Below are 27,909 nucleotides of genomic sequence, written 5' to 3'. Positions count from 1 at the left end.
TCACACATCTTCTTCAGATTTTTCAGGTTCCTGTCCTTCTAAATGATTTGTTGGATCCAAGGAAGTTTCATTTTTATCAAGGTAAACTTTTAAGTCATTATCACATTTAGTTGTGTTTTCACTTTGTATCAATATTTCGTTGATTGTATTCACTTCAGGTGTTGGTTGCTTAGTCAGTCCTTCTGTTTTTTTAGAAGACATGCACTCTGGACTATCAGGTGTACACATGCTCTTAGCATCCTTGGATTTTAAGGAATGTTTTTTTAGTGATCTCGTTGGAGGTATTGTCTTTTTCGTGGCTTTGTTTTCTTCAACCTGTTGTTTTTTTGGTGGACCCCAAATAAAGTGTTCGGGAGGCTGGTAATGATGACACGCAAAACGTAAAAGTCTCCTTCTCTCCTTCCTGTCTTTGATTGTGTACACAAAATATTCCAGTGTGCTTTGTTTCATGTTTGGTATTGTGTTTTCCACAATGGACTCTTGAAGAAAGATTTTTACAAGTGGAAATTTAAAGTTTTCATAGCCAAGCTCCCCAAGACTTTTCAAAATACGGGTTATTCTTAAATAATTGTGCTGAGATCTAAAAAAAAGATTAAAGAAGAGTATTTAGTAATATGCAGTACCATTGCCATTACCACTTTCTTGCCCAATCTCTCTTTTTTATGCTGCTAAATTCTATAGGTGTAATATAACAGATCCAATAGAATCTTTAGGCCTTTGACCCTACAAAGTAAAACAAGGTGGTCCCTAGGTATGCTCCTCTAATGTTGGGAGAACATTCCACATTATGCAAAATTACCACCCAAAGTAAACTTATCCAATATATGTGGTTGTACATACATGTACATTGCTCAAGAAGCTCTTGTAGGTAGCAGTGCACAACATATTTCAGGGTAGGATTACATAGCAAGGGTCTCAATTCCATAATTATGCTAAAAAACAAAATATAGTTTTATTACGTCATTATCTCCATGCACTGATCCAGCCCCAAGACAGGGACCATATTTTGGGGGGATCTCTGCTAATTAAAAGTCTTGTGTGTTCTACAATACAGAAATGTTAATTTAGCATTAGCACCTAGAGATGAGTGTAGGGCTCTGAAGGAGTCCCCAGAGTGCCACTGCATACATGGTATGTAGATGGCATCATAAGCCTACTTTGCAGCTAATATAATTGCTATTCTAATGGTTACAAAAGGAACATCGTAATATTTTCTTGTAAGAGCTAAATTATCTTACACCTAGAACATGCATTTACATGAGAAAACTATACATCATTTTATACATTTTGGCATAAAGGCATTAAAAACGGTTGAATTTTATTAACACCATATCGCCATCATGACATTGTGTATCATTATAGCTCTTATTAGACTATGAACGCCACAAATCTTTAGCAACTCTAGTGTAATTATTTACTAAAAAAAACTACAAAGCTGAATACAGTTATTTCAATTTCAAGAAGACCTCTAATGATTGATGTGCAATTTTGTTTCTCAAAAATCCTACTGTATAACAAAATTGCAGGTTATTACAAACCTTTTGGAATAGAGCCATGAAACCAAAATTATAGTTCTTAAACATTAAAGTTTCAACTGATCCTTGTTTTCTTTTATTGTTTTCAGTTGTTTTTGGCTCTAGAAATAAACTGCATTAGAGATCAAGTAGTCATAAAAAAGTAATAAAAAGTAATGACTGGAAGCTTACAGTACTGGCATTTGCTATATGTAGTAAACTATCAGACTGTGAAAGACAAAGCACTGCAAGAATTGTCTAGGTACAAAAGCTAATAGCCTATAATGGGACAGACCATAGAATTCAAGTATGTCTTACAACATTGTTGGTGTTTCGTCCACTTAAATTGCAACTAGTTAAAAAGGTAAATAGAATAAATCCAGAAGTTAGTAGACACCCTCATATTATTTTGTGGAGCAGAGATCTTGATTTTGAAGCTAACAAACATAACATTTGTGTTTACAACAACAGATCAAATCCATAAGCCTTAACATAGTATTTATCTACCATAAATATTAAAGCTATGTATGAATACAAAACTAAGAAGCCACATCCAATGTAAGGAGCAAATTCCAAATCACTGCTGGTACCATGATCAACTGTACAAATCATGGGATCACACAGACACTGTGGCACAGATTAACTTGCAGGGCTGGATAAACTTTGGTGGAAGAGGTTCAACTGAACCCATAGACAACAACAAAAAACTGGGGAAGGGGTTGGAGGCATCTGATGACAAAATATTTACATCCCAACTGTGAAGCATCAGGGTGGCAGCATCCTGATGTGAGGGTGATTTGCAGGAAAAGGGTACTGGTGCACTTCAAAAAATAGATGACATCATGAGAAAGGATGATTATTTAGAAATACTGAAGATATCTTTAACTAGAGAGTTAAAACTTGGTTCGCAAATGGGTCGTCCACAGGACAATGGGCTGCCAGAGAGTAGGATCCAGGTCCCCTGCAGGGGATGTGGATCTTAGTCTTATAGTCAGACCTCTATTTGAGGTCCGATTATAAGACAACCTCGAATATAAGACGAGGGGTATTTTTCAGAGCATTTTCTCTGAAAAAACCATTGTCTTATATTCAAGCGAATACGGTATTATGAGAAACTTGTAGAAGTCTACCCCAAGCATTTGACTCAAGGGAAGCATATAAAAATGCAACCAAATACTAATAAATTGTATGTAAACATTTGACCCACTGAAGATAGAGAATTAAAGCTGAAAGAATTCTGTCTGTAATCGGTTACTTCAAAATTACCTCTGAAGAGAAGATTCTTTAATTGACTTTCCAAAAGAAATGTATTGCAACATTAAACTTGAGTTTGAATGTCTTTAGCATAGGTTTATGTAAAGTTTTGGCCTCATGTGTATGTCCATGAAATTTATTACGAGTCTACTATCATGATACAATTAATATATTGAAGTCTTGTTAGATTTCCTTGACATTTAAACTTGAATGATGCAAAACACAGTGCAATATACATTATGTACTGTATGTTAACTAAAAAGGTACAGTATGATAAATGGCAAAAATGGGTGTTGGCAAACAAATTAAACATCCAAAGTGGGTATGCCTCCAAATCTGTCTTTTTCTTGAGCACAATTTAGATAACAATGCCTAAAGAAACATACAATCATGAGATTATAATAGCAATAAAAATAATTTTCACATACTCATTTAAATGCTGAAACCTTTCCTGCCAGACTGACGCACGTGAAACATTTCCATTTTTGTCCATTAATTTTAGACCAAAGAAATCCAGCATCATCTTGTATGCCAAAACAAATCTTTTACTGGCTTCCTTGGTCTTTTTGAATTCCTAGGAAGCAAAACAGAAGATTGGAAAATGATGAAAAAAAAAGCAATAGCGAATGGAATGGGAGTAGATAAACAACATTTCAGACAAGCGGTGTATATTCTTAATGCTGGTGCTGATACACAAAATAGGAACATACAATTTGATAGCAGCTGAGACGCATTCGGCCCATTTACTTTTTTTGCTGCTGTAAAGACTCCATGCATAATCATGCCTTGGTCTCATATTAGATGGCTGCTTTCATGTTGAGAACTCATTTTAAACTTTGCCATTCTATATCTATCACACTGAAAGTATTTGCATTTGTTTTAGTTTCTCCATTACAGTCAGAGCCAGACTGGAGGTGACCTGAATATGTGCGGGGCACACTTTACGTATTAAGGGTCACACAGCGTGTGGCCATGTGTATCCAGCTGGTGGAGAAATAGATTTTGACAGCATAAAAAAGCCTACTGGCCCATCTAGTATTCCTTAATATAGATTCCTGAGCTTTCTCTAGTTCTTCCTTTAAAAAAAAAATGATACCCACTTGTACTCATATCTTCCCTCTCCCTTCTCGTTTCCAAAGCCTACATATTAAGGTTTGTAAGTCTTTCCTGGTATGTTTTATTAGTATGCCCATGTACTATTTTAGTAGACCTTTTTGAATTACTTGTGTCCTTGTGAAACCAAGGTCTCCAGGACTGCACGCAATACAGTGGCATTTGTACTTCAAACTAATGATACCTCTTTTATACAACCTAGTAATCCACAGTTTATTTCCCTACTGCTTTACTGCACTGTCTGCTTGCCTTTGAATCATCTAAAATGATAACTTCCATGTCTCTATCTTATAACATAGTTTCTTTTGACGAAGTTGTCCGCAATTAAAAAGAACAGGTCCTAAGACTGACCGCTGAGGAACTAGTAACCATTCCTTTTCATGAGCGTACCCAACATATTTCGTTTATTAACTTAACTGTGTGGAACAGTGTGAAATGCTTTCTTAAAATAATTTTCAGTTTCAATTATTTTGATTCAAATTTTGTTAGTATATTGCATTGTACAATATTCTGATAAATTTGGGGGTCTAGAGTAATTTGAACTTTCCTTACTGAGCAATACAGCGGATGCCTTTCCCATTTGTAAATAATACATCTCATGTCTTGTATTTGCCCTGTCACTGCAATATATAATTTGGCAGTGTTGCTGAGTACTGTAGTATAATAGAAGGCACATTTAACAACAATGGGCCATCACTCCACATACTAATGGAGGTATCGGCTCTGAGCCTCTGACACATTCAATTATATTGCAATCCTGGGTTTGAGCAGAGATGTGATAAGTGCCATTACATCCTGTGCCATACTCAAACGCATTCCATACGATTAATTCACTAGTTTTATTGCATCGCTTATATATATATATTTATATATACTGTATATAAATATACATGGGTTGGCAGGTAAATAAAGCATAAACGTGCCTTGATTAAATGCGAAGCAGAGATTTCAGCAAAAAGCTGGATAAAATGTGATTATATTATCATATAACGAGAAAGTGGAAAGATTTATCTTATGATGTTTTGGAATTGAGCTATCAAACATTTAGGTTAATACTTTTAAACATTTCCATAGTGAGGGTAGCAGGGATTTAATTGGATTCTTGGAAGAAAAGATCACTTATTAAAACCTGCACAAGGGTGAAATTAAATGTGAGTCGTCCTATGTCATTTGTTCATCAAATCATTTTTTTTTTCTTCCAGCTGATGCATTACTAGATGTCACACGGGAACTTCTGAAGCTATTAGCAACATCAAAGATGTCTTCCTGCTCAGATTGGAGAGAATCCATTAGCAGCTCTCGAAGAGGACCACAGAAAGAAATAACACCCTTCAGTTTGCCAAGAACATAAAAGCATTTATGAAGAAACAGAAAAGAAGCAGGCTTTACCGCGGAAAAGAGGAAGGGTCAACTTTTTTTTATTTGGTAATAAACTGCAGGAAATCATGACCATAGGATTGATTTTTTTTTTTTACCTCAATTTCATACGAGGTCAGTTCTTTAGCGTAAAAATTTAATCCTTGCTCTCTCAGAGGGAAAAGCCTGTAAAAAGTTAAAGTGCAAAACAATTAGATTTGTGATCAATTCATTGTATATGTTACTTCCCTTTGAAAATGTGAACACAATTAATTAAAGACAATATAGATGTCATATTCTTGATCTAATATATCTACAGGGATTTCAGATATTTGTTGCATGTGTTTTGACTTGATGGGGACAGGTATTTTTTTTGTGCTTACCACTGTATATAGGTGTGATTATGTTCCAGTTTTTCATAGTCGCCTTTCCATTTATTTAATATTTCTTCAATGTAAACACCTGTTAAAAATAAAATACAACTAATTTAAAAATAGAGTTCAAAATCTCTTGATTTTTATGGCAAGAAATCAAGAGCACAAAATAAAAAAATATTAAAGGAAGGGCAAAAAATAAAAAAAAATATCTAATACAAATAAATCTAAATAATATTCTTAAAATGAAAAACATGTAATTTTCATAATTTCAAACATAGCAAGATAAAAAAAAAACACAACACAACTACCTGATTGAATAGTTGAAAACAGGGATAGGCTCAGACATGTTTCCAGGTGGACATTTTCAAAACCAACTGGATTAGAGTACACTATCAATTTTTTACAATTTTTAAAACAATCCTACAGAGTTTCCTTGGTTTAAAACATGTATTAAATAACTAATTACAATAAAATCACTATAGTCCCTTTTATAAAGGCTCACATAGTAGTCAACATACTGTAAAGCTAAGCATTTTCCAAAATTTTATGTAATAACCCAAGTGTCTATGTACACTAAGCCCTATTATCCTAAGCCATTAAATGACTAGACTACCATAACCAACATAAAGGTTGTAAACTTGCTGCCATGTAACTACAAAATATTTACTGGGAAAAAAATGTGGTCTTAAAACAGCCTGATTTCAGGAGGGGCACTCACACTAACACACACACTAGCACAACCAGACACTAGCTACCTAACACTAACACACACACTAGCACAACCAGACACTAACACACACTAACACAGATAATCACACTAAGACAACCAGACACTCTACACTAACATACACCCATATACAGTAACACATCCACGCTGACATACCCACATTCACACTAACACATGCACCTGGACCCTCCCACTAACACACACACAGAGACACTAACATACAGACACTCACACTAACGTACCCACACTGTAATATACTCAGACACACACACACTAGCATATTCAGTCACACACACTAACATACACACACTAACATACCCAGACACACACACTAACATACCAAGACACACACTAAGATACCCAGATACACACTAAGATACCCAGACACTCCCGCTAACAAACACACAAACTAGCATACCCAGACACACACAGTCACACAAAACTCATTTACAATTGTAAAGGCTCAGAGAGAGTGAGCTGCTGGACTACTACCGCAAGGTCACGCAACACAACCCTGCTCAACCCCATCTACTCATTGGAGTACTGCACACACACATACACTAAGATACCCAGATAAACACTAACATACCCTGAGATACACAGTCACACAAAATTGGAATTAGAGGAATAATAATTGGAATTAGGGGAATAATAATTTGGCCGTCTTTCTTTGCTGGGGCAATTGCTCTCCTCCCTCCTGTTTGTAATCTAATTCTATCTTTTTAGTGTCTCTTCTGCCTACCTCTTGCACTCGCCTTTCCCTTTGATCTCCCTTTCTGTCTACTTGAGTCTTACGATTAGTACGATTTCTTTTGCTATATCTCTTTTTCTGGACCCAACTTCTCTTTGTCTTTATTTTGTGTTGTTTAAGTCCATCTCTCCTTCTTCCCTTGCTGTCCTGTTTTTTTCCTGCCTTATTCAAGTCAATATCATCTCGTTACGTCCACGAGAACTGATCCGGATAAAGCATTGTTAAAGGATACAAGTACATTGTTTCTTGAAGAAGCCTATTCTTGTGGGTGAAACGCATAGAGAGGATATTGAATTGATTCGTTTGTATTGGACTTCTGGATTTATCTTGCCTGCATTTTATCCACACTTGTTTCAGTGCGGCTCCTGTAAGTGTATACTTTAGCTGAAGTATGCCTATGGTTCTTAGATAATACACCATTGGTGGTATTTTTGTCTTTTTATTGAAGTATTTAAGAACTCTATCCAGGGCAGAGTTTCATCTTTTCTCATATAATGAGCGTTCCTATCCATCCTCTTTATTAAGGAAGAAGAAAGAGCTCTATCCAGGGCAGAATTTCTTCTTTTCTCATATTGGGCTCGTTCCTACCCATCTGTTTGTGAGTGCAACTACTTCCTATTTCATCTATCATCCATTTATTTTACATATTGCACTATTGTGTATTATTTATTGTTTTTCAAGTTGTCTTGGTGTCCCTGTGCCATGTCCTTTGGAAGAAGTGCATCAGTGGGAGGCTGTGGTTTACCAAGGAAGTATTTACATTTGTTACGTTTGATATTTGTGTTCACGCTATCTTTGCACATGTTCACTTTTGGTTTACAGGAATCAAAGAGACAAAACATGAGAAATCAAAGGGAAAAGAGACTGCAAGAAGTACGCAGAAAAAAAGTTGAGTAAGAGAAAAAGAGGATAGAAAATGGGGAGAAGTCATTCAACAGATCAACATGTTTGCTGTATTTCTTTTTTGCACCTCTCTTTTCATGATTTCGCTTCCTTTTTTCAAGTCACTTTTTCTATCCTTTTCCCATCCTTGCCTGCCATTTTCCTTAATTTACTTCTCTACATCCTATTCTATTAAATCCTAACAATGTCCTTTAACTACCCCCACAGCTAGCTCCATCACTCCACTGTGTGCCAGAAATTACATCACTTTCGAGCACGTAGTGTAAGGAGAAGACTACCTTTAAAGAGATCACATGATGGGACAAGATCAGGTTTTTTTGACAGTTTTCAGTTTATTATAATTTCTCGGTGGTCCGGGTGGTGGACACTGGAATTCTTTGTGTCAGACACAGGTCACGGACACCTTGCTCACCACCGGTTGAAAAGTGAGATATCATGGGAAATAGTTAATGGTGCTGGTGATCTTACCAAAAAAACCATTAACTGCAGGTTGTAGAATGAAGTACAATATAAACCATAGAATTTAATTATTCCCTCTCATATAACATTCACACAAATCATCCAGACGATTTGTCATTAAGTTTTAATGACAACAACCTATCCATTATTGCTTTGGTGTCACATGACAAGAAATTATGAATGAGATATATTTTACATGTTTATATTGGACGGCTTTGGGGAATGAGCAATGCTAGGAATTATGTTGTTTATGCTGCATTTAGTCACAAAATGCCTAGTCGATTAACTTTTACAAACAACCCAAATGCAGTACTAATCTCAATGCAATCTCATCATATATTAGTTTTATTGATATATTAAAAGACCAAAAAATGTATGGGGCGCAGGAACATATATAGGAAAAAACAAAATGGAAAACAACACAATATAGTGTAGATTGTACTTCCAATATTAATGATTAAGTGATATATTGCACTCACAGGAAAAAGAGGCAAATCCAACCCTCAGACCTCAGAGACCTTACCAGTTGATTTCCTGAAGAAGCCTAAGGGCGAAACGCGTAGAAAAAGACTCAATTGGACTTTAACCTATGCCTGTATATGCATTTTATGCATGAAGAAATTGTGAGTGCATTTCTATTTGGTATATACTTTTTACCTAAGATACTGCACTATTTTAAATTTGTTTTTTAGATTTTCATTGAAGAATATTAAAGCCTTTTTACAGTCCATATTGAAGTGTTGGATTTGCCTCTTTTTCCTGTGAGTGCAATATATCACTTAATCATTAATATTGGAAGTACAATCTACACTATATTGTGTTGTTTTCCATTTTGTTTTTTCCTATATATGTTCCTGCGCCCCATACATTTTTTGGTCTGTTTGCATTTTACACTTTGAGGAGAGTGTTATTTGGGAGCTGCGGTCCAATTAGGGAAGTATTATTATTTAATTTTTTATTACACCCTACCTGAGTGACACGTGTTTTTTGGTTTTTTTCGGTTCACGATATTTTTTTGATATATTAAAAGTATGGTTTTGTATATATGAATATATATATATATATATATATATATATATATATATATATATATATATATATATAGTACCGGTAACATTTGAAGATACTGAATTATTTATAATGCACTGAATACTGGACTAAGATATAAAGTGCAGATTATTAACCTAAGCATACCATCAGGCTTAAAAGGGATCTTGTTCATGTAAAATCTGAGATTGCACAAATCATTTTGACAACGAAGATCTTTTAAATTCTGCTGGAAATAAAAAAAAAGAAAATAAATTTGAAGAACGTTTCACATGAAACTGAATATGTTTATTGCAATTCAGATTTTGGACATTCCTTACAAAGGTTTACTGCTGAGAAACAATCAATGGGAAACCACAATCTTTACAGGGACACCAAGGTCATCATATGCACTTTAAACGTATGAGGGTATTTGTAGAATCCCCCATATGCATTTTTCCCTTTCCCCATCCCCTAGCAATTTTCCATGCAGGAGATGTGTTTGGCCAAACAAATCTCCTTGAACGTAACATACATATCATTCAGACTATGGAGAATGAAAGCTTCTACCTTAGGTTATTGTTCTACAGACATATATTCCGGTATGTGTTTTTTTAAGAATGAGTATTAAAGTGTGTGGTTAAACTAGAACACAGATGACATTCACTGTAAGAAAAGGGGATGCAGAAATAAATCATTTTCTGCTGCACAGCTTAACTCTTGAAGTCATTTGTAAGAGAAGAAAGATGAGTCCCACCAAAGATCACTCTTCTCCTGGTTCTGGCCCTTATATGCAATACTATGGACCTGGGGATCAGGATAAACATTCACTTGGTGGGAAAAAAAAGAGAAGAAAAGAGATCTGAGCCATTGGATGCACAGATCCTGAAAGATCACTGGGCAGGTGGTATGCAGATAACTGGGCATCATTATACTGGGTCTCAGCTGCAACCCTATCCTTATGCCTGTGACCCCATGAATGCCAGAAGGTTGGACCTGACACTATTATTAATACCCCTGGCTAAAATCAAATAGCGTGTGTTTTATTTTGAGGTCATTACAGGTAAACAAAAGATACTGATGGCCTTTCAGCACCTCTTGGTCCATTTTACTAATACACTGTGACAGCTAAATCTCTGCAACACAAAAGATGTGCATGAAAATGTCAAACATTTTTGGACAGAGTAAAGCAATGCTGCCATGAGTTAAAGCTACTGTAGAAGTGCCTACAAGCTATCACTTTGTTTGCTTGTACTATGGTAATTGACATTGGCATCTGAAACCACAGGCCTGAGAGCACACATGTAATTACATTCACAAAAGCACAGTAACAGTAGTCTTAACATAGGAGTCCTCCTGCATACAGTCTTCACATTATTATTGGTGTACATCTGTTCCTCAAGCTACATGCGAACATTCTTTGGAAAATTAAAAATAATATATATATATATATATATATATATATATATAAGAGAAAGACACAAAAGGACAATATTTTCATATCGGTAGAAAAACTACCACTGTCTGATAAATAATAGGTGTACCAAAATTCTCTTACAGGGTACTGGTGTCGATACTTGTACAGATCTCGTGCTGCATAAAAACTTCTCTTTGGTTTGATGTTTTGCTCAACTACGTTGCTGTTATTCTGAAAAAAAAATTATAATTTGAGATTATTCAGTGTTTTTATTTAACTCCCATTTGTTTCCTTGGGTCCCGTTCATTAACAGATTAGTCAGTGAACTAGTAAAACATAATAACATCAGGAATAAACATTATAAACATCGGAGGTAAAAACTGTAAACCCCACCAAAAAGCACTAGTCTCTTAGAATCACAGTATTCCACGTTTCTCCCTAAAATCAACATTTAGCGAGAGCTGGCTTAATTTCTGCTTAGGCTACATTTCGGGATGTAGCTCCAGGGATTTTACAGCAGAGCTTTCCCTGAAATCACCGTTACACAGTGTTTCCAGAGCATCTGCAAACTTCACAGGTAATTAAAAACTTCTAACATAAAGTGATTGCATCTTCACAAGGAGCAACATATGTGCTGTGTTTTATGCTATTTAGAGTAAGTCTTAAATAATATTCCTTAAAAGGAATACAATCAGCAAAAAAATAAGACATCTAACAACAATTCTATTGAATTTGCCGACTCTCCATTGCTTATCTCCAATATCTAAAATAACTGATGTCTTTTTTCCTTCTTTTTGCTTTGTCCCTAGCCGTGTCTTGCCCACAGTTGCCAAATCCCTGACTCACACGGCAAGCTAAACGGGTCTGAAGCTCTGATAAATGACCTATTGTGCTCCATTATTGGCTCTTAGCTATCCAGAGACACAAAGTGAGGTGGACGACGTTTTTACTAACATACATTTTTTTTTTTTTAAATACATAGCAGTAAAATGGGGGTAATTAATGCAGACATCTTATAGGATCTATGAAAAAAACAACTATATTTATATATCTATAAGTCAACACCTGCTTATATACAAAAAGTAATTTTGAGAGCAATGAAGAAGGACATGTGATTTTCTTACAAATGCTTACTTGAGTACCAATAGTATATACTCTTTTTATACCAATTGATATTAATTTAAGACACACATAGTTGAAATAAAGCAAAAATAGAATTACCTAAATTATTTGTTAAAATAATTTCTGTAATTATTACAAAATGACTCTGTTTATGACAGGTTGATGCAAAGGAAAATTAATTTTGAGAAAAGTATATAAAGAAAGAGAAACAAATGAAAATAATTATTCACTTTTTTCAATATTTGTAGTTTGTTTTATAACTGTCACATAAATTAGGGCACTGGAAAAAGTGTAGTCTTGGAACAGAGCTCTGTTCATCATTAAAACGTAAAGATAGATTTTGTAATGCGGTAGATGCACTTGAAAAAGTCAGATTCTGTAAAAATACTTCTTATTATAGTAAATATAGTGAAAGAACAATGCAAATAATGGGTTTTGGCTTATTGCCTATAATACAAATTATTTAGCCTTTCATTTAAAGTTTGCCTTTAATACCTCCAAAATAGTACATAATTGAAGATCCTGATGCTTATCCACTTTACGTAAACTGGATTTATTAGTCATTTTCATGCAATATACTATCAGCACTAAAATTCATACCAGGATACTGGGCGAGTCACTTGTATATTTCTATCTTACGTGTTAGAGCATGAAAGAACATTTGTTGTATAAAAATATTACTTCAGTTGCAAGATTAGCAAGAATTATCGCAGCAGAGAAAACTGTCCTGTGTTCCTTCAAGAAAATATACTTCTTGTGGCATGAATCAAAGAACTACGTGAATGGTGCTTGACGTTTTAATTTCTATTGTAACTGAGATAATTTTTTGTATGTTCATGAATTTCTAGTACACAAATATTGTCATTTTATTATAAGAAATAACATCCTATATGAAATTAATAATCAAGTATTTGCTTAGTAACATTAACATATACAAATAAGACATGGCAAGCTAATGTAGAAAACCTTTATTGGTAATAAAATGGGGACGCAAAGCCCTTATTAATGCAAAATAATGCCAAAACAAACATAAGAGTATGATTCTGCCAAAGGTCTACGATGCCAGGGAGGGCTAAATACTAGAAAAATGGTAAGAAGACAACAAACATATTTATTATGGTAGATATAAAACTTAGAGAAATTGATATTTTAAATAAACAGTTTGGTGAAAATTTTGGCTAACTGACTCACAAAATAGATGGTGATATTGTGAAATCTCTTACAGATCAGAATATACCAGTGCATAAAGTTACCGGCAAAAGCATGTGCCGGATTCTATGTAGAATGAATGGTTAAACAGATAAGACGGCATAATACATCCAGACTGCAGAAGTAATTATAATATGCATATGCGTGATACACAAAAGTAAGCTAGCGGAGCAGTAGGCAAATAAAGGGTTAAATGATGTGTAGGCTATAGCAGAGGTAATATTTGTCCTATTTTTCCAACTAGATGTTAAAGTGTTTGAAATCAGAATATGGATATAAGCAAATATTTGCAATTATCAGCAGTCGTGCAGCAAGAAGGGTGTGTTACACCAACAATAAGAAAGTTCTAGATTATGACATCTTTTTCTAACATTTCTCCTCTTTTCAAATAATCTTTGCTCTTGTACTTTGTTAAATCCCTTTAAGTGTTTAGATGTTTCTATAATATCTTCCCTCTCTCCTCCATGCTATACATATTAAGATCCCTTTTACTTTACTTTAGTGTTCTGCCAGCTCAGCAATATTTTCTTGCATCTGTAAAGAAAAACATTTGAGGCAAAACAGTGTAAATTGACTAGAACCAAACAAGTTATTATTACACAAAGAACTGCACGCTCTGGAAGCATCAAATAATTCCTGAAAAGAGAACCCTATTTTGGCAGGGTTCATTTTTCACTAGAATCTAAGCAAACTGGGAGTTAAGCAAAAACTTTTTGCCAACACTCACAAAGCAGTTTCATTAATAAATTTCACTATTGATACATCTTAATTATACTGTGCATTTACACTATATTTTTTCAAAGAACGGAACAACGGGTTAAAGAACATTTTACATACACAGCAAAAATCATATAACTTTTAACTGCCAGAATAGTTTCTGAAATTTTGGAGCAATCATAAAAATAGGAAAGAATGGTAAAATCTGTGAGACAGAAATAATGTTCACTTGTAGTCTCAGTATGGTCATAACATGGACATTAAAATTATGGACCAGTTGATACAGTCTTGTATTTATTCATAATAATCTTATTGTTAGCATGCCTTTACAATTTTGTCTCTTCCAGTGTTGGAGAGTCATTGTAGAAATATACAGTAAGGACTTCAAAAAAGGCTGGAGACATCCCTTGATTGATCTACTTATTCTCCACCTCTCTTAAATCAGCATTCAATGTATAAATGTAGTTTAACATCAATATTATCATTATTTCTTGTTCTATAATGCTCCATCATATTCCGAGGTACAATATAGGCAGGACCTAACAAGTAGTATATAACATAACAATTTGACTTACAGAATAACAGGTGAGGAGGATTCTGCTCAAATGAGCTTACAATCTAGAAGGGGTTTTGGTGTATTACAGAATAGGTAAAAGTGGCCCTACTGGGGGCGGATGAGACATATTGGTATAAGTATTGCAGGAGAGGGACTAGGAAAAGAGAGCTAAAGGAATAGCGGAGGATGTAAGGTTGTAGGTGCCCTTAAAGAAGTGGGTCTAGAAGGATTTTTTGAAGGACCGAAGGCAGGGGGAAAGTCAGATAAGTGGAGAAGGGCATTCTATAGGGTAGGGGCAGATGTTGAGAAATGTTGTGAGCGTGCATGAGAACTAGAAATCATAGGAGAGGACAGGTGGAGATCATTGGATGAGCAGAGAGACCGGTTAGGAGTGTATTTAGAGATGAGTGAAAAGATGTAAATAGGGGAACCGCTATGAAGAGCTTCGAAAGTAAGAGTCAGGATTTGAAATGAATCTGCATAATAACCTGGTTGCAAAGTGACACTAGCTGTGTAATATACTTTGCACTCCATGTGTGCAGTTTAAGCACTGTACATGGATAAGGAGAATGAAGAGCACACATGATGAGATTTCTCTGTTTTTTTTATTTTTAGAATACCCAGTTATATAAAGAATAGTCACTTACATCACTATAACTACGTGAGATGGTTATTTGTTGGTGCCAATGGAATCTAAGGTAGGTAATCTCCCCAGAATGGAGGTCAGCATGGATTACACTGCCAAAAAAAACAGGCATGTGGGGATTCTCCCGTTTGTCTTGTCATCTAAAAGATTTTTATGCATGTTGACCTACAGTGTGAAATGATTCTGGGGAAAGACTAGAAGCCTAAGTTTATCTGACTCTTTTATCAGGATACTGAAAGACCCTGAATCAGTGAAAATAATTGTTCTAAAAATCATAGCAGCAGTGGGGTATCATCTAAAGCAGGGGCGTCCAACATGCGGCCCGCGGGACCTTCAGGTGCGGCCCGTGTGAGATCGGCAGCCAGGATCACAAGAGCCCTGTGGGAGGGTCTATTGTACTGCACAGAGGAAACTGAACCAATCACATGACTCTGCTCCAGTCCTGGCTCCTCTGTGCAGTACAAGACAAGGCAGAGGGAGGCCACGCCCCCTGCTGAGTATGCGTGATTGAGGGAATGAATCTGTGAATGAATGAATTTGTGTGTGTGATAGCATGGATGTGTAAGTGCTGGAACCTAGGCATGATTGGACTGTGATTGCTGTTAGCAATCACACTCCTATCATGCCAAGTCAGCCAGTACATGCTGAAACCTGGCTAGCTGCCCCCTTGTGTATTGATGCTGCCAGCAGTATGGGGTCTGCACTTACAGCCACCCTGTACCAGCATGTACTGGCTGGCTTGGGATGATAGGAGTGTGATTGCTAACAGCAATCAAAGTCCCATCATGCCTAGGTTCCAGCATTTACGGGTTGACTGGGTATTATAGCAGTGTGATTGCTGTTAGCAATCACACTCCTGTCATGCCTAATCATATTGTTGATTTTTTTTGTCCAATTGTGGTGTGTTACTTTTAATAAAAGTGTGGTTAACACACCAAAATTGGACAAAAACATACAAAAACAACATTATTACATTTTTTTGTACAATTTTGGTGTGTAATTTACTTTTATTAAAAGTGTGGGATTTTTTTATTATTTTTAAAGGTGGGGGGTCGTTTTTGGCTAAGTGAACCCTGAATTTTCGGTTTTGGTCCAGAATTTTCATTTTGGAGCATCCCTAGAATAAATAGAACGATTTCATTTTTACTTATCCAGAATTCTGAATTTGTAGTCACAAAACTTTCTAGGCCCAGAATTCAATGAGAGGAAAAGTAAAGGTTTTGTGTCATTTACTTATTAAAGGCCATATTTTCTCACAGTGAAAAATGAGTGCGGCCCTCGCACGTATACAATTCTGATGAAGCGGCCCACTGCAGAAAAAACTTGGACACCCCTGATCTAAAGTAAACCATATTATCAGATACTCTATAGACACAAATAAACTTAAATGTATACAAATATTACAAACTCAAGTAAATGCAACATATAATTACTATAAATAAGACAAAAATGCAAATCTGAGTCTTCTTTGATGACCTACATATTTTATCCAGGAACATGTGTCTACTGTATTCTTAATAGGAAAAAATCTAAATATTCCCAAGCCTAAACTACAAAGACTAATGAACTATGTTAACAAGGCTCCAGACACAAAGCAAACTCATATAAACTGTTGTTTGTATCAACATTTTCAAGAAAAAATTGAGTCTTTAAGATTTGAAGTGTAAATTAAAGACATAAAATTCAAAATATACAGTATATATATATATATATATATATATATAAAATGGATTTCATAATTATAGGTTTGCATCATGCCAGCAAATTCTATGAATTTTAATAAACTAATGCCGTGACAATGCCTGATAAGAAAACTAGATATAGCCATACTATATTGAGAGAATTGAGTTGCGTTTCATTTGGACCAACATATTTCTTACATGTAAATTCACATAACCTTTTGTGACCTCAGAGATCTCTTCTTCAGGGGAAATGGACTAAAGGGGATTAACATAAAGTGATAATCCATAGGAAGTATAAACCCAGATGGGGACATGGATTAGGATAGCCCAAAAAAAAATGGAAACAGATAGAGTTGTGTGGTGTATAATTACAGTCTTGGTTTAATCTACTTCTCTTTGAAGATGTTAAAATATTTTCATTCCCAAGTTTTATAGTTATGTGTGTTAATGAAGTTGGCCAGTAATATTAATACCTTGATATATGATTTAGTGTTGAGAAATGTTGGCGAATTATTATTGCCTCATCAGGGATGGATATAGAATGTCTATTGTGCTCAAGTCTTTTGTGCAGGGTTTACTGGCTTTCACCCACATATTTTATATTGAGCACTTCTTGCATTGTATGAGGTATACCAATTAAACTATTAAAGTTTAGCAGTTCTGCAGTGTGCGACTTGGAGGATGGCTTGCGAAGAGATGTGCTAGCTTGTTGTACACCTCTACCTGTACTCTGGTGAGGTGCCAAAAAAAATTTGTTTGAAATCCTAAATCTAGAGCTGTACTACAGAATGTAATAAAACCAACACCATCATTTGCACCTCAACCCCTTAAGGCTGGAATATGTAATATCACATCCCTGTAAAACCTACATTAGAGCTGAGGACATAATATTACATTCTTCACCTCTGACACCTATATGGCTAACTGTAGCAGGACTGATGTTGATGGCTGTCCAGAGACCCAGCCAGACCAGCATCAGCCAACAGGAGCCATGCTTGAGTAGCCAATCACATGCTTCCTGCTAACAGCATGGTCAGTAAACAGTTCTCATGGCAGAGATCGGTGCCTCTCGCCTCACTGTTCTCTTGAGTCAGAGAGAGAGGCATAGAATAGCGCATTTAAAAAAAATATTGCCTTTTTTAGCCACTTGATGACTAGTACAGAGTTTTTGTACAGCTGGCCATTTTTTTTTTTTACACTTTTTCATTTTATTTTTTACAATATGTATCTATCTATTTATCTGCACTAGCATTTTTTCTACATTTTTCCCTTTAAAAAAAAAATTGTACTAAATAATGGATTATCTCTTTCTATAAGGTTTCTAAGAAAATCCCTGCTTGCCCTAAAAAATATTTAACTTGTGTGGCTATACTAAATAAACTATGGAGCTGCAGTGTCTCCTAAAGGTATTTTATTTTTCTTACATCTTTAATGAATGCATATAAAAGTATTTACAAAATAGTTAAATATGCATTCTTTGTCTAAGATGCTAGATTGTCCCTTTAATGTAGAAACAGGGCACACATGTCATGAGATGTCTTGGGAGGAAAAACTGTAGAGTGATGGAACAGTCAGGAGTTCATCCAAGGTTTACAGAGGAATTGGTGTCGGAAATGTGCTGGACTCAACACTCCACATTCACACACCAGTACATTATATATATGAACATTAAACTAGAAATATCAATCAGCGTCCAGTTGTTAGTCTAAGATAGGACTGTTTAAACCAGCGGTTCATATAAAGAAATTAGGATTTGTAGGAATTTCTAGGTGCCTGTTTGATGTTTAAATTGTATGAATAAATTACAGTGTGTAATGTAAGCTGCTTTTATATCTGGTCACATCAGGCACATAAACAAAACCAAAAAAAACAATACCTATTTATGAGTGCACATTTCAGTACTAACAATATTTACACTGTTAAGTTTATATATGTCATGCTCCAGTACACATGAGGGCTTTAGCATAATAACAGAGTGTAAAATAAAATCTACTCTAGCTGTTGCAGGAGAATAGGAATTCTAATTGAGAAAAATACCCGCATATCTAATACAGACACAAGGTATAGCTTTTATTGAAAAACGCCTTGCTTATTTTTTTTTTATACTTTTGTTTCTCAGAAATAATGAAAATGTCTTTGTGATGACACAGAGAAGGAATCCACAAAAAAATACCCTTATGATAACCTTCTTGTGCCATAAAGGTTTATTAATAGTCATCTTAGATTATAGGTATGCTAAAATACACAATGTAGAATAGTCATTCATATTTCTATTTTCTAAAGGTCAGTTTTAAAAGGTAAATACCGTATTTGCTCGATTATAAGACAAGATATTTTTCAGAGGTCGTCTTCTAGTCAGACCTCAAATAGAGGTCTGACTACAAGACTAAGATCCAGATCCCCCACAGAACAGCAGGATCTTCCTCTCTGGGAGTCGGTGGATGTCTGTGCTATGTGCTCAGACAACTTCAGCTGCTGCCGGCACTTCCTCTGGAGCTTCTATGACGGCGCGCCGGCATCATATGACCTTCCGGTGCTCCAGCATAGAAGCCCTGTGCACAGAAAACCTTTGCTGCTCGTCTTATAATCGAGCAAATACGGTAAACTTTTTTCTTATATTGTAGTCTTATATTCAGGATTTTTCTTTTTTCCTAAATTAGTATTCAGATTTGGGGGGGGGTCGTCTTATAATAAAGGTCGTCTTATATCCAACAAGTTAGATAAATTGCTGAGTAAGTTAAACTATTTGTTGTCACTGAAGGCTTAACTTAATCTTTAACACTCTAAAATCTGTATGGCACATCAGTGCTGTGCCTAGGTTCACTGATGCCTTGGTGCAAGAATTTTTGGATGCCCCAGGTAAGTATGGCTATATTGCTAACTTCTCTTCTTAATAAACATAACACTTCCATCAAACCCAGTTTTTATGTTAACCACTCCACCTCTTTGTGCCCCCAACTTCCCCAATTAACATGCCAACCACTTCCCATAGTGCCATCTTTGTCCCAGACAGCTTGTCAGTGCCTTCTTTGTCCCAGAAAGAACCTAGTAGTGCTATATTTGTTTCCAAACAGGTTGTCAGTGCCATCTTGATAATGCCATCTTTGTGACCAGCTTGTCAGTGCCATATTTGTGCCCAAGCAGCTTGTTAGCGCCATATTTGCCCCAGTTTTCAGTGCCATTGCTGGCCCCAAACAGCTGCCATATTTGTGCCCAAACAGTTTGTTAGCACCATTCGTACCTCTAAACTGCTTGTCAGTGCGACTTGTGCCTCCAAACAGCTTCATCACCATCTTTGTCCCCAAACAGCATATCATTGTCATCTTTGTCTCCAAACAGCCTAACAATCCTATATTTGCCTCCAAATAGCTTTTCAGTGCCTTATTTGTCCCCAGTTTGTCAGTAGCATCTTTGTCCACAGTTTGTAATTGCCATATTTGTGCCAAAACAGCTTGCTAGTGCCATTTTTGTGCCCAACCAGGTTTTCTGTGTCATCTTTGACCCCAAAACAGCATTATACTTAATGTGTTTAGTGACATTCAGCATGCCAATTTTAAAGAAGGCGCAGAACACAAAGGGGCGGAACAGCTGGTTCAGACTTTACTCTTCATGCCCCACTAGGCTCGGCTCTGTGGTACATGGTACTCTGCCCATTTTCAGGTGTTATCTAAAAATCTAGGTAATCTACTCTAAATTTCTAGTTGTCAATTTAAGGAACTTAATTTATAAAAGAAGTCTAAAAGTCGTAATCCTAAACTCTTTTGTGTATTTAGTCCCTTGTTATGTGACCAATGACATACCTGGTACATCATGAAAATATGTCCCTAGAGGACCAATGACCTATCCGGTACATCACTGGTTGGCCTAGTCATGGAGTTACTGATGTAGCTGTCGGCTCCATGAAGAGTGTTCAGCCTACAGCACACTCCCTGCACTTCCGTGGATGTGATCTCTGCTACAGCCGGTCACACACAGGGACATAGTCAAAGGACAAAGGCAGTGTTTGTAAGAATTGCCTTTGTCTCTGTTATCTGCCTCTCTCCTTCTTACTGTGATCATGAGCTGGAAGGAAGCTGTAATTTTAATGCACATTGTGTAGTTAGAGTAGTGGGGGTTGGTTAATTAGTAAATAGGTTTAGAATAAGGCTTAGGGTTAGGTATGGGTAAAAAAAATAAAATAAAAAAAACATAAAAAATATTGTAAAACTTAATGTTGATGAAAATTATATAGGAAAATATGGTTTTTACGTCAGGGCAAGTTAACAAATATATTTCTATTATTTTTTAATATCTATGTCACCTACCTGAGTCGCCAGCCGCCAGTACGGAGGAGAGGGAGACTCCCCTACGTCAACCAGCAGCTGCAGCTGCCGCCACGGAGGAGAGGGAGACCCCCCTACGTTAACCAACAGCCGCAGCAGCCAGCACGGAGGAGAGGAAAACATCCCTCTGCCAGCCAACAGCCGCCGACACGCAGGAGAGGAAGACCTCCATCCACCTCCATGCCCTCTGGTGGTAAGACCGAGAACTGCATGCGCCTATACTTAAGATTATGGTCTTGCCACACTCAAGATGGCCTCCAGAATCCACGAAACGGGAATTCTGACTTTTTCATATTTTGGAGCCAATACCCCTAATTGGTGCCTAGTCACTTCCCATCCTTTATAAACCCTAGACGTTGCCCTCAGATGGTCGTGCCTATGTTTCATAATGCTCCTCTGGTTTTGTCTTCAGTGTTTGACCTTGGCTTGTTCCTGTTTACTCTGACCTCCGGATTCCTGACCTCGGCTCGTTTATTGTGTTTCCTGACCTCTGGTACCCTGACCTCGGCTTTACTTTAACCTTGAACAGGTCTGCTCCTTGTGTCCTACCTGCATCAATGTCTCTAACCTTGCTGTGCGTAACAACCTATACTTATACTTACAGTTATATAACTGTAAATTTGAGAATACATTTTTTAATCACAATTTTTACATTTAAAAAAATATCGCTTGCGTGCTTGAATATGCTTTTAAAAAACCTACTTGTCTCGGAAAAAAAAATAAAAATATATAATTTGTGTGGGTTTATTAAATGAGAGAGTGAAACAATGGCTGAAAATAGATACAGCTAAAACATGAAAAAATTAGTGAAGATCATTCTAGAGAATGCCACGTATAACAAATAAAATTTATTTTTTGTTTTGAAAAGTAGTGTTTTTATACTATTTTCTTATACTTAAGTAATTTTAGATGATATATTTCTACTGTACATAAACTATTCGTCTTAAACTCTTCGCCCACCAGAATAAAAACTCTTTACTTTGTTAAATTCCATATTTGATCACAATGGGTTTTAGAGTAACATGTAATTGGGTATTTACTGCTCAAACACATGATGTTAGAGTACATTGACAATGCCCAACTCCCAACTAAACAATCCAGCAGGCTTACATACATAATCTATAAACTACCTTAATACCCAAAAATCAATAAACACCACCATAAAGTCAAATTACCACCATTTACTCTGCTTCAGCATGAGGTCAATTTGTTTATCACTAAAAAGCAGAAACTATTTATACAATACAGTACTCAGGTAATACCTATAAATTATAATGGCATACTAAGCACACAAGATGATACAAAGCAAGTAGTAGAAGAAACGACCACAAAAACAAGCAGGACAAATATGATTGATTCCTGGATCAATACCGGGCACGGATTAAAAAGGGGAACTGTTATTGTCACAGACCTTAAACTAAATCCATGTACAATGGCGCATGCTTCTCGTTTGCCAATCAGTGTAATTATTTTAGAGATATTTAGTTTAAGTGTTAAGCACACGGAAGCTGAGATTTGTGTCTCGGATTTGCAGAACTAACGTAATGTAATCAATTTCAATGAGCCATCCAAAAATCCAGACTTTTCATGAAAAAGTGTTTGTATGCTAAATCTGTACTCACGCAATTCCCAAGGCACAAATCCAAATGCATGTACACATTTAGTGAGCACATGTCATAATCAAAGCACATAGCATTCACTGATTCTACGTCGACAAAGCTGCCTATATAATAAGTTCAGAGTTCTTCGTCTCCGATTGAGATCAGAGAAAAATGTCAAAGTAGTTTAAATTATACATTATTAACTGTAACTGTTAATCATCAATAGATGTGTTGTTACTACAATATTGTATTCTACTGGTAGAGATTGTTTGAAATTAGCCTTACATTCCCAAACGGAAGAAATACAAAATTGTTGAATAATACATTTACGTATCATTATAATTCATAGTGATGTTTGGGTATTACAGGTGTAGAATGTTTTGTTATAAAATATATGCAGGAAAACATTTTTGTGTGTGTTTTAAATAGAACTGCTTCCAACAAATGAATCAATTTTAAGTCTCTTGGCACAATTCAAAGTTCCTTTGATATGGTAAAACCATTTGAAAAAAGTTATTTTCCTGGCATGAAGCTCATATACTAGAAGAACAATATAAGACAATGCAGCAATAACATCCTTAATAATATGACAAGCTCTACACACCTATGGTTTGTTTACATTTGTTCTATCACCCGAAATGTATGTGTACAATGCATCCATTATGTTACTTCATAGAAATCAACAGAATCAATAGGGTACACAGAGATCGAGAGTGTGTGGCGCTATCGACCAGCAGCCCACCCAGCATTAGCCCAATGCAAGTATACTCTGCAGGCCCGGACTAGCCATTTTGCATTGGGCTAATGCTGGGTGGGCTGCTGGTCAATGGCGCCACACACTCTTGATCTCTGTGTACCCTATTGATTCTGTTGATTTCTATGAAGTATTATTTAGTGGTCACAGTCTGCATGCTGTTGAGATATGTAGTGGAATCGTACACTCTCACACACACACACACACACTTACCAGTCGACTATGCTTCAACCTTTGATTCTGGGCCAGCCCAAGTTGGACCAGCCCTGCTTGAATAATTTTGTCCATGTAGAATTTTCCCCTCCCCTAGAATACAGATGCAGATTTACATGGATACCCTCAACCCTGGGTCGGTGGAGGTTACCTAAGAGGAATATAATTGGCAAGCGAGTCTGTGAGACTTGCATTATAAAGAGCCAACTAAGCTCAATTCTTCTGCAAATCGAGAAGAGCTGGCCTTCTATAATGCATAGTTGAATCAGTGCAATTGTATCTAGCCAACTTAACTATGTAGCTCTACCCTACTTGCATGATAGACTTGCCACATTTTAAATTGGTAATTAAATTAGTAATTAAATATTAATGAAATTACAACTCTCTTACTCCCCCATTTGTCAATAAACCCCTTGACCTATTCTCTCAGTGGCGTTCCCATCAAACGTCTATGGCTCCCTCAAGTTCCCCACTATATATTTATATTTAAATTACATGTTTTTAAGGTGTATAAAAAAAACAAATGTAATACAATGCAATAAAAAAATAAACTAAGAGAAAATACATTTTAAAAAGTTTGCGAAAGGGTGAGATAAAAAAAGCATTAGGAAGGACCGCTACAGCAGAGTTTCCCAGGCAAGTTAAACTGCAATGAGATCAAATTTCTTACCTAATCTCATCACAGCTCAATACTTTGTGAATGAAACCCATATATTACATTTATTTTTATAATGCCAGCTATAAATTTGGCTGACATGAAATTCACATAGACACGAACCACCAATTGTCGTTTCAAGGGTCTTATATTTCGGGTCCTTTGTGAGAAAACAAAGAATCTTTTCAGTCCATATGGCATTATTGATGACATCTTCATGTGTCATCTCCAAGACAGCTGTTTAAAATATTCATGAATGACTCTGAGATGGGCATATGATACAACATTTGATATAAATATTATACATGTCACGGTAACAATGACCATAACTATAGGCCAACTTGACACTTTCATTTTTTCATTTATCTAAAATGTGTTTTTTACTGTTCCATGATATAATTTGCCCTTCCATGAATGCAATTTTAGCAGTGTATACATTTATTTATTTTATATAGACACTTAGCAGCAGTAAAGTAACCCAGTACATATGAGAGGCAACCAAAATATATACATAAAGTGCCATGAAATATTTATACAGCACTTAAATGTACTATTTGTGTTGCTGTGTGTTTTGGTTAAAGAAGATTTGACACTTTATCAAATACAAAATGTTACAGTTCATTATACAGTATTCAAAAAAGTACCTGCAAAGCTTTAAGCACCATCAAAGAGAGAGATTTTTGGTTTTAGGGGATGTACTAAGAAGCATAGCTGGTGATGGTGGAGGTTGGGATGGAACTTCGCTAAATCACAAGAGAAACCGCCACAGAAGAGTGATACCGTATGAGATGATAAAGGCAAAAAGGTTTTCGAATTATCTGTTTCTAACTTTCTAGTCTATGCAACTTGATTTGCTCAATTGAATTTATGAACCCATTTCCTGCTATTTATATATACATTATTGTGAAATTCAGAGCCGCAGAAGATTGCGAAACACTCATACCTGCAAATATTCTCATAGCAACAGGAGGAAAGAGTGACCCAAAGCCCATAGCTTTAACTTTTTTTGTATTTTAATTAGTGTCATTATAATAACATACTATTTTTTGTCTATCGTATTTGAAGAAGATTCCTTATTACATCACTATACCCCCCAAGCCCTAGCATGCCTTAAAGAGTGTTTCACACTACAGCCTCTCTTACTGAAATGACACATTAGCCCGGTAGGCTAGTGTGCCACTGGTACGGACTGATTGTGGCAAAGTTCAAACCTGATCCCTACCTTGAACAGAACATGCACTGTGAGAATTTAAACACATGTCTACAAAGTATATACTGTACATGCATTTTTTTCATTTAGGAATAATTTTCTGCATGCAGAACTTGAGTTATAGTTTCAGTTGGGAAATTCTGCAAAAAATGACCATCAAAATGTGTCTAAACTGTGACATCTAATGCAGGTCATTCAATTAGCTTGATGGACAAAAGTGAATCTGCTACACATGTATAGATCTTTAACTATATTGGAGTTTTAAGAGGGTTTAAGGCACCTTAATAGAAGTTTAAGTTCACTTACGGTAATAGTGCATTAAACACATGTTTAGACACAGATCTACATTTCAATTATATCATTTTACAATCTCCTCCAATTTATAGAATCCCTGCCACAAGTAAATCAACTCTTCAACATAGAAGATCTTGTGGCAATTCCCTTATACATGGTCATTTCAGTGGTTAAATATCCAATGTAATTACAAATATGAATCAATTGCAAATTTAACCTAAGTAACAAAACTGAACTGACCACTAATATTAAAAAAAAAAGAAACAGGCATATTGCTCCCTTATTCATATTTTGGAGTAAATCATTTAAAAAAATGTTGGTGGGAATTATCTGTAAAAATGCAGATACCAGAATAAACAATATTCTTAAATTATCGGTTAAAGTTTGAGACTAAAGGCAAATAATTATTGGGCCACCGTCTCGTCATTTTACAATAAGGGACTTTGGTTTAAAAATAAATGCACACAAGTGATTTTAAAATCTGTGGAGAAAAACATAGATTAAGAATTAAAAGCCATATAATTGGTCAATCCAGACCCTCAAATGTAATATATTTCCACATACATATTTAGCTATTCATTATCACTTATATAGGTCTTTTTAATTTGTTTTCAAATATCCTTCCATAAGTTCTTCATCACCTACAAAGGTGCAAATCCATCCCTAAACTCCCAAATCAACCTGAAGAACATTGCTTATATTCCTGCCAAATCCATAAAATCTAATCATGAAAACAGTAAAGACTGGAGTGGATAAAAAGAACACAGCTAAACAGTTGACATCTCAACAGTTGACATTGTATGACTTAAGTACAGCCTATAGGATTCCATTGGTGCTCCTCAATGTTCTTTCCTACAGTCATAGGGTGTCTTTTATAAAGCATAATTTAATACCTGTTCAATAAGCATCAGTGACAGCATCCCAGACAGGCCAGGCTAAACACCTTACACCCCTTTCTCTAAAAGTATCTAGCTGCCTTTATGTGAATCCTGCACAGTACCTGCTCGGTCGGCGGGCTCCGTGCCCCTTCTGTCTTCTCCTCCGCTTCCCCAGACAGACCTCCTTGCAGGATCTCCTCAGATGCACAATCCTCGCTGCCACCATCCTCAGTCTTCTGCTCTCCCTTAGCTTCTTCCTCTTTCTCCCCTTTGTCGACCTCCTCCTCTTCGCCCTCCTGCTCGTCTTCTCCTCCAGAGTCAGTCTCCCATGTGGAGTCACACTCCTCCACTGTGGTGGGTTCCTTGAAGCTGACCCCGTTGAGAAGGTTGCCCATTGACACGGCTGTGGCTATCTGCAGCTTAGGGACGGGTGGGGGCTGCCAAGCAGGCAGTTGTGTGCCGCTAGCACGGCAGCCTCCTGTGCACGGGGATGGGGACTGTCATGTCACACTGCAGGGGCAGCTGAGCTCCAGGCCGCACACTAGCCTGCTGCTAGCCACACCACTCAACTGCCTGGGCGAGAGTGGCACAGAGAGGTAACCCCTTCCTATATGAATGACACACTGATGGAAGGAGGAGCATTAAGCTTTGACTGGGGTTTTTTACACTGAAGCTAGTAATCAGGAAGAACCATGCCTCCTCCTCCTCCTTACAGATCTCCTAAGTGCTTCTCTATAGCTTACACCATGTCTTTGTCACTGTAACACTTATCTGTACCCTCATAGAAGGAAATGTCTCTATTCTCTCTATTCTCCAATTCCACAGTAAAGCTCATGAGTGGGGATTTCATGCTGGGGGCAGCAGTCATATATATCTAGTAGAGGAAATTGCTTCTGTCCTATTTTTCCTGTTTTTTTGGTTTTTTTTTTACTTAATACTGCTACTTTTAGAGGATTTTTGCAGTACAATTCAGATTACTGAGTAGTGGCAATCAAATAATCCCAGGGCACTAGCAGTAATTAAAGAAAACAACACAACTGGAATGTTATTTGAAAAGCTATCACAAATTGTAAGTGCTAGCGAACAGGTGCTTTCCACATTTTTATGTGTTTATTTTATATGTGATGCACGCTTATGTATAACGCCCCATAGC

At 36.3% G+C, this 27,909-nt stretch overlaps 1 protein-coding gene across 1 annotated transcript; it reads right to left on the bottom strand.

The window, feature by feature from the left end:
* Positions 1 to 27,151, bottom strand: LOC149302380 (opioid growth factor receptor-like protein 1). The gene is given in 8 exon segments (XM_089482450.1): positions 1 to 580; positions 3,197 to 3,342; positions 5,357 to 5,423; positions 5,621 to 5,699; positions 9,649 to 9,730; positions 11,039 to 11,128; positions 19,315 to 19,356; positions 26,903 to 27,151. Coding segments are annotated over 8 exon segments (1,335 nt in total).
* Positions 27,152 to 27,909: the final 758 nt, after the last annotated feature.

This window comes from Sceloporus occidentalis, unplaced genomic scaffold (assembly GCF_023333645.1).
Source record: "Sceloporus occidentalis isolate IW3139 unplaced genomic scaffold, rSceOcc1.0.p SCAF_19, whole genome shotgun sequence".
In the NCBI taxonomy this organism is placed as follows: Eukaryota; Metazoa; Chordata; class Lepidosauria; order Squamata; family Phrynosomatidae; genus Sceloporus; species Sceloporus occidentalis.
This window is presented reverse-complemented; position numbering and strand designations above follow the sequence as displayed.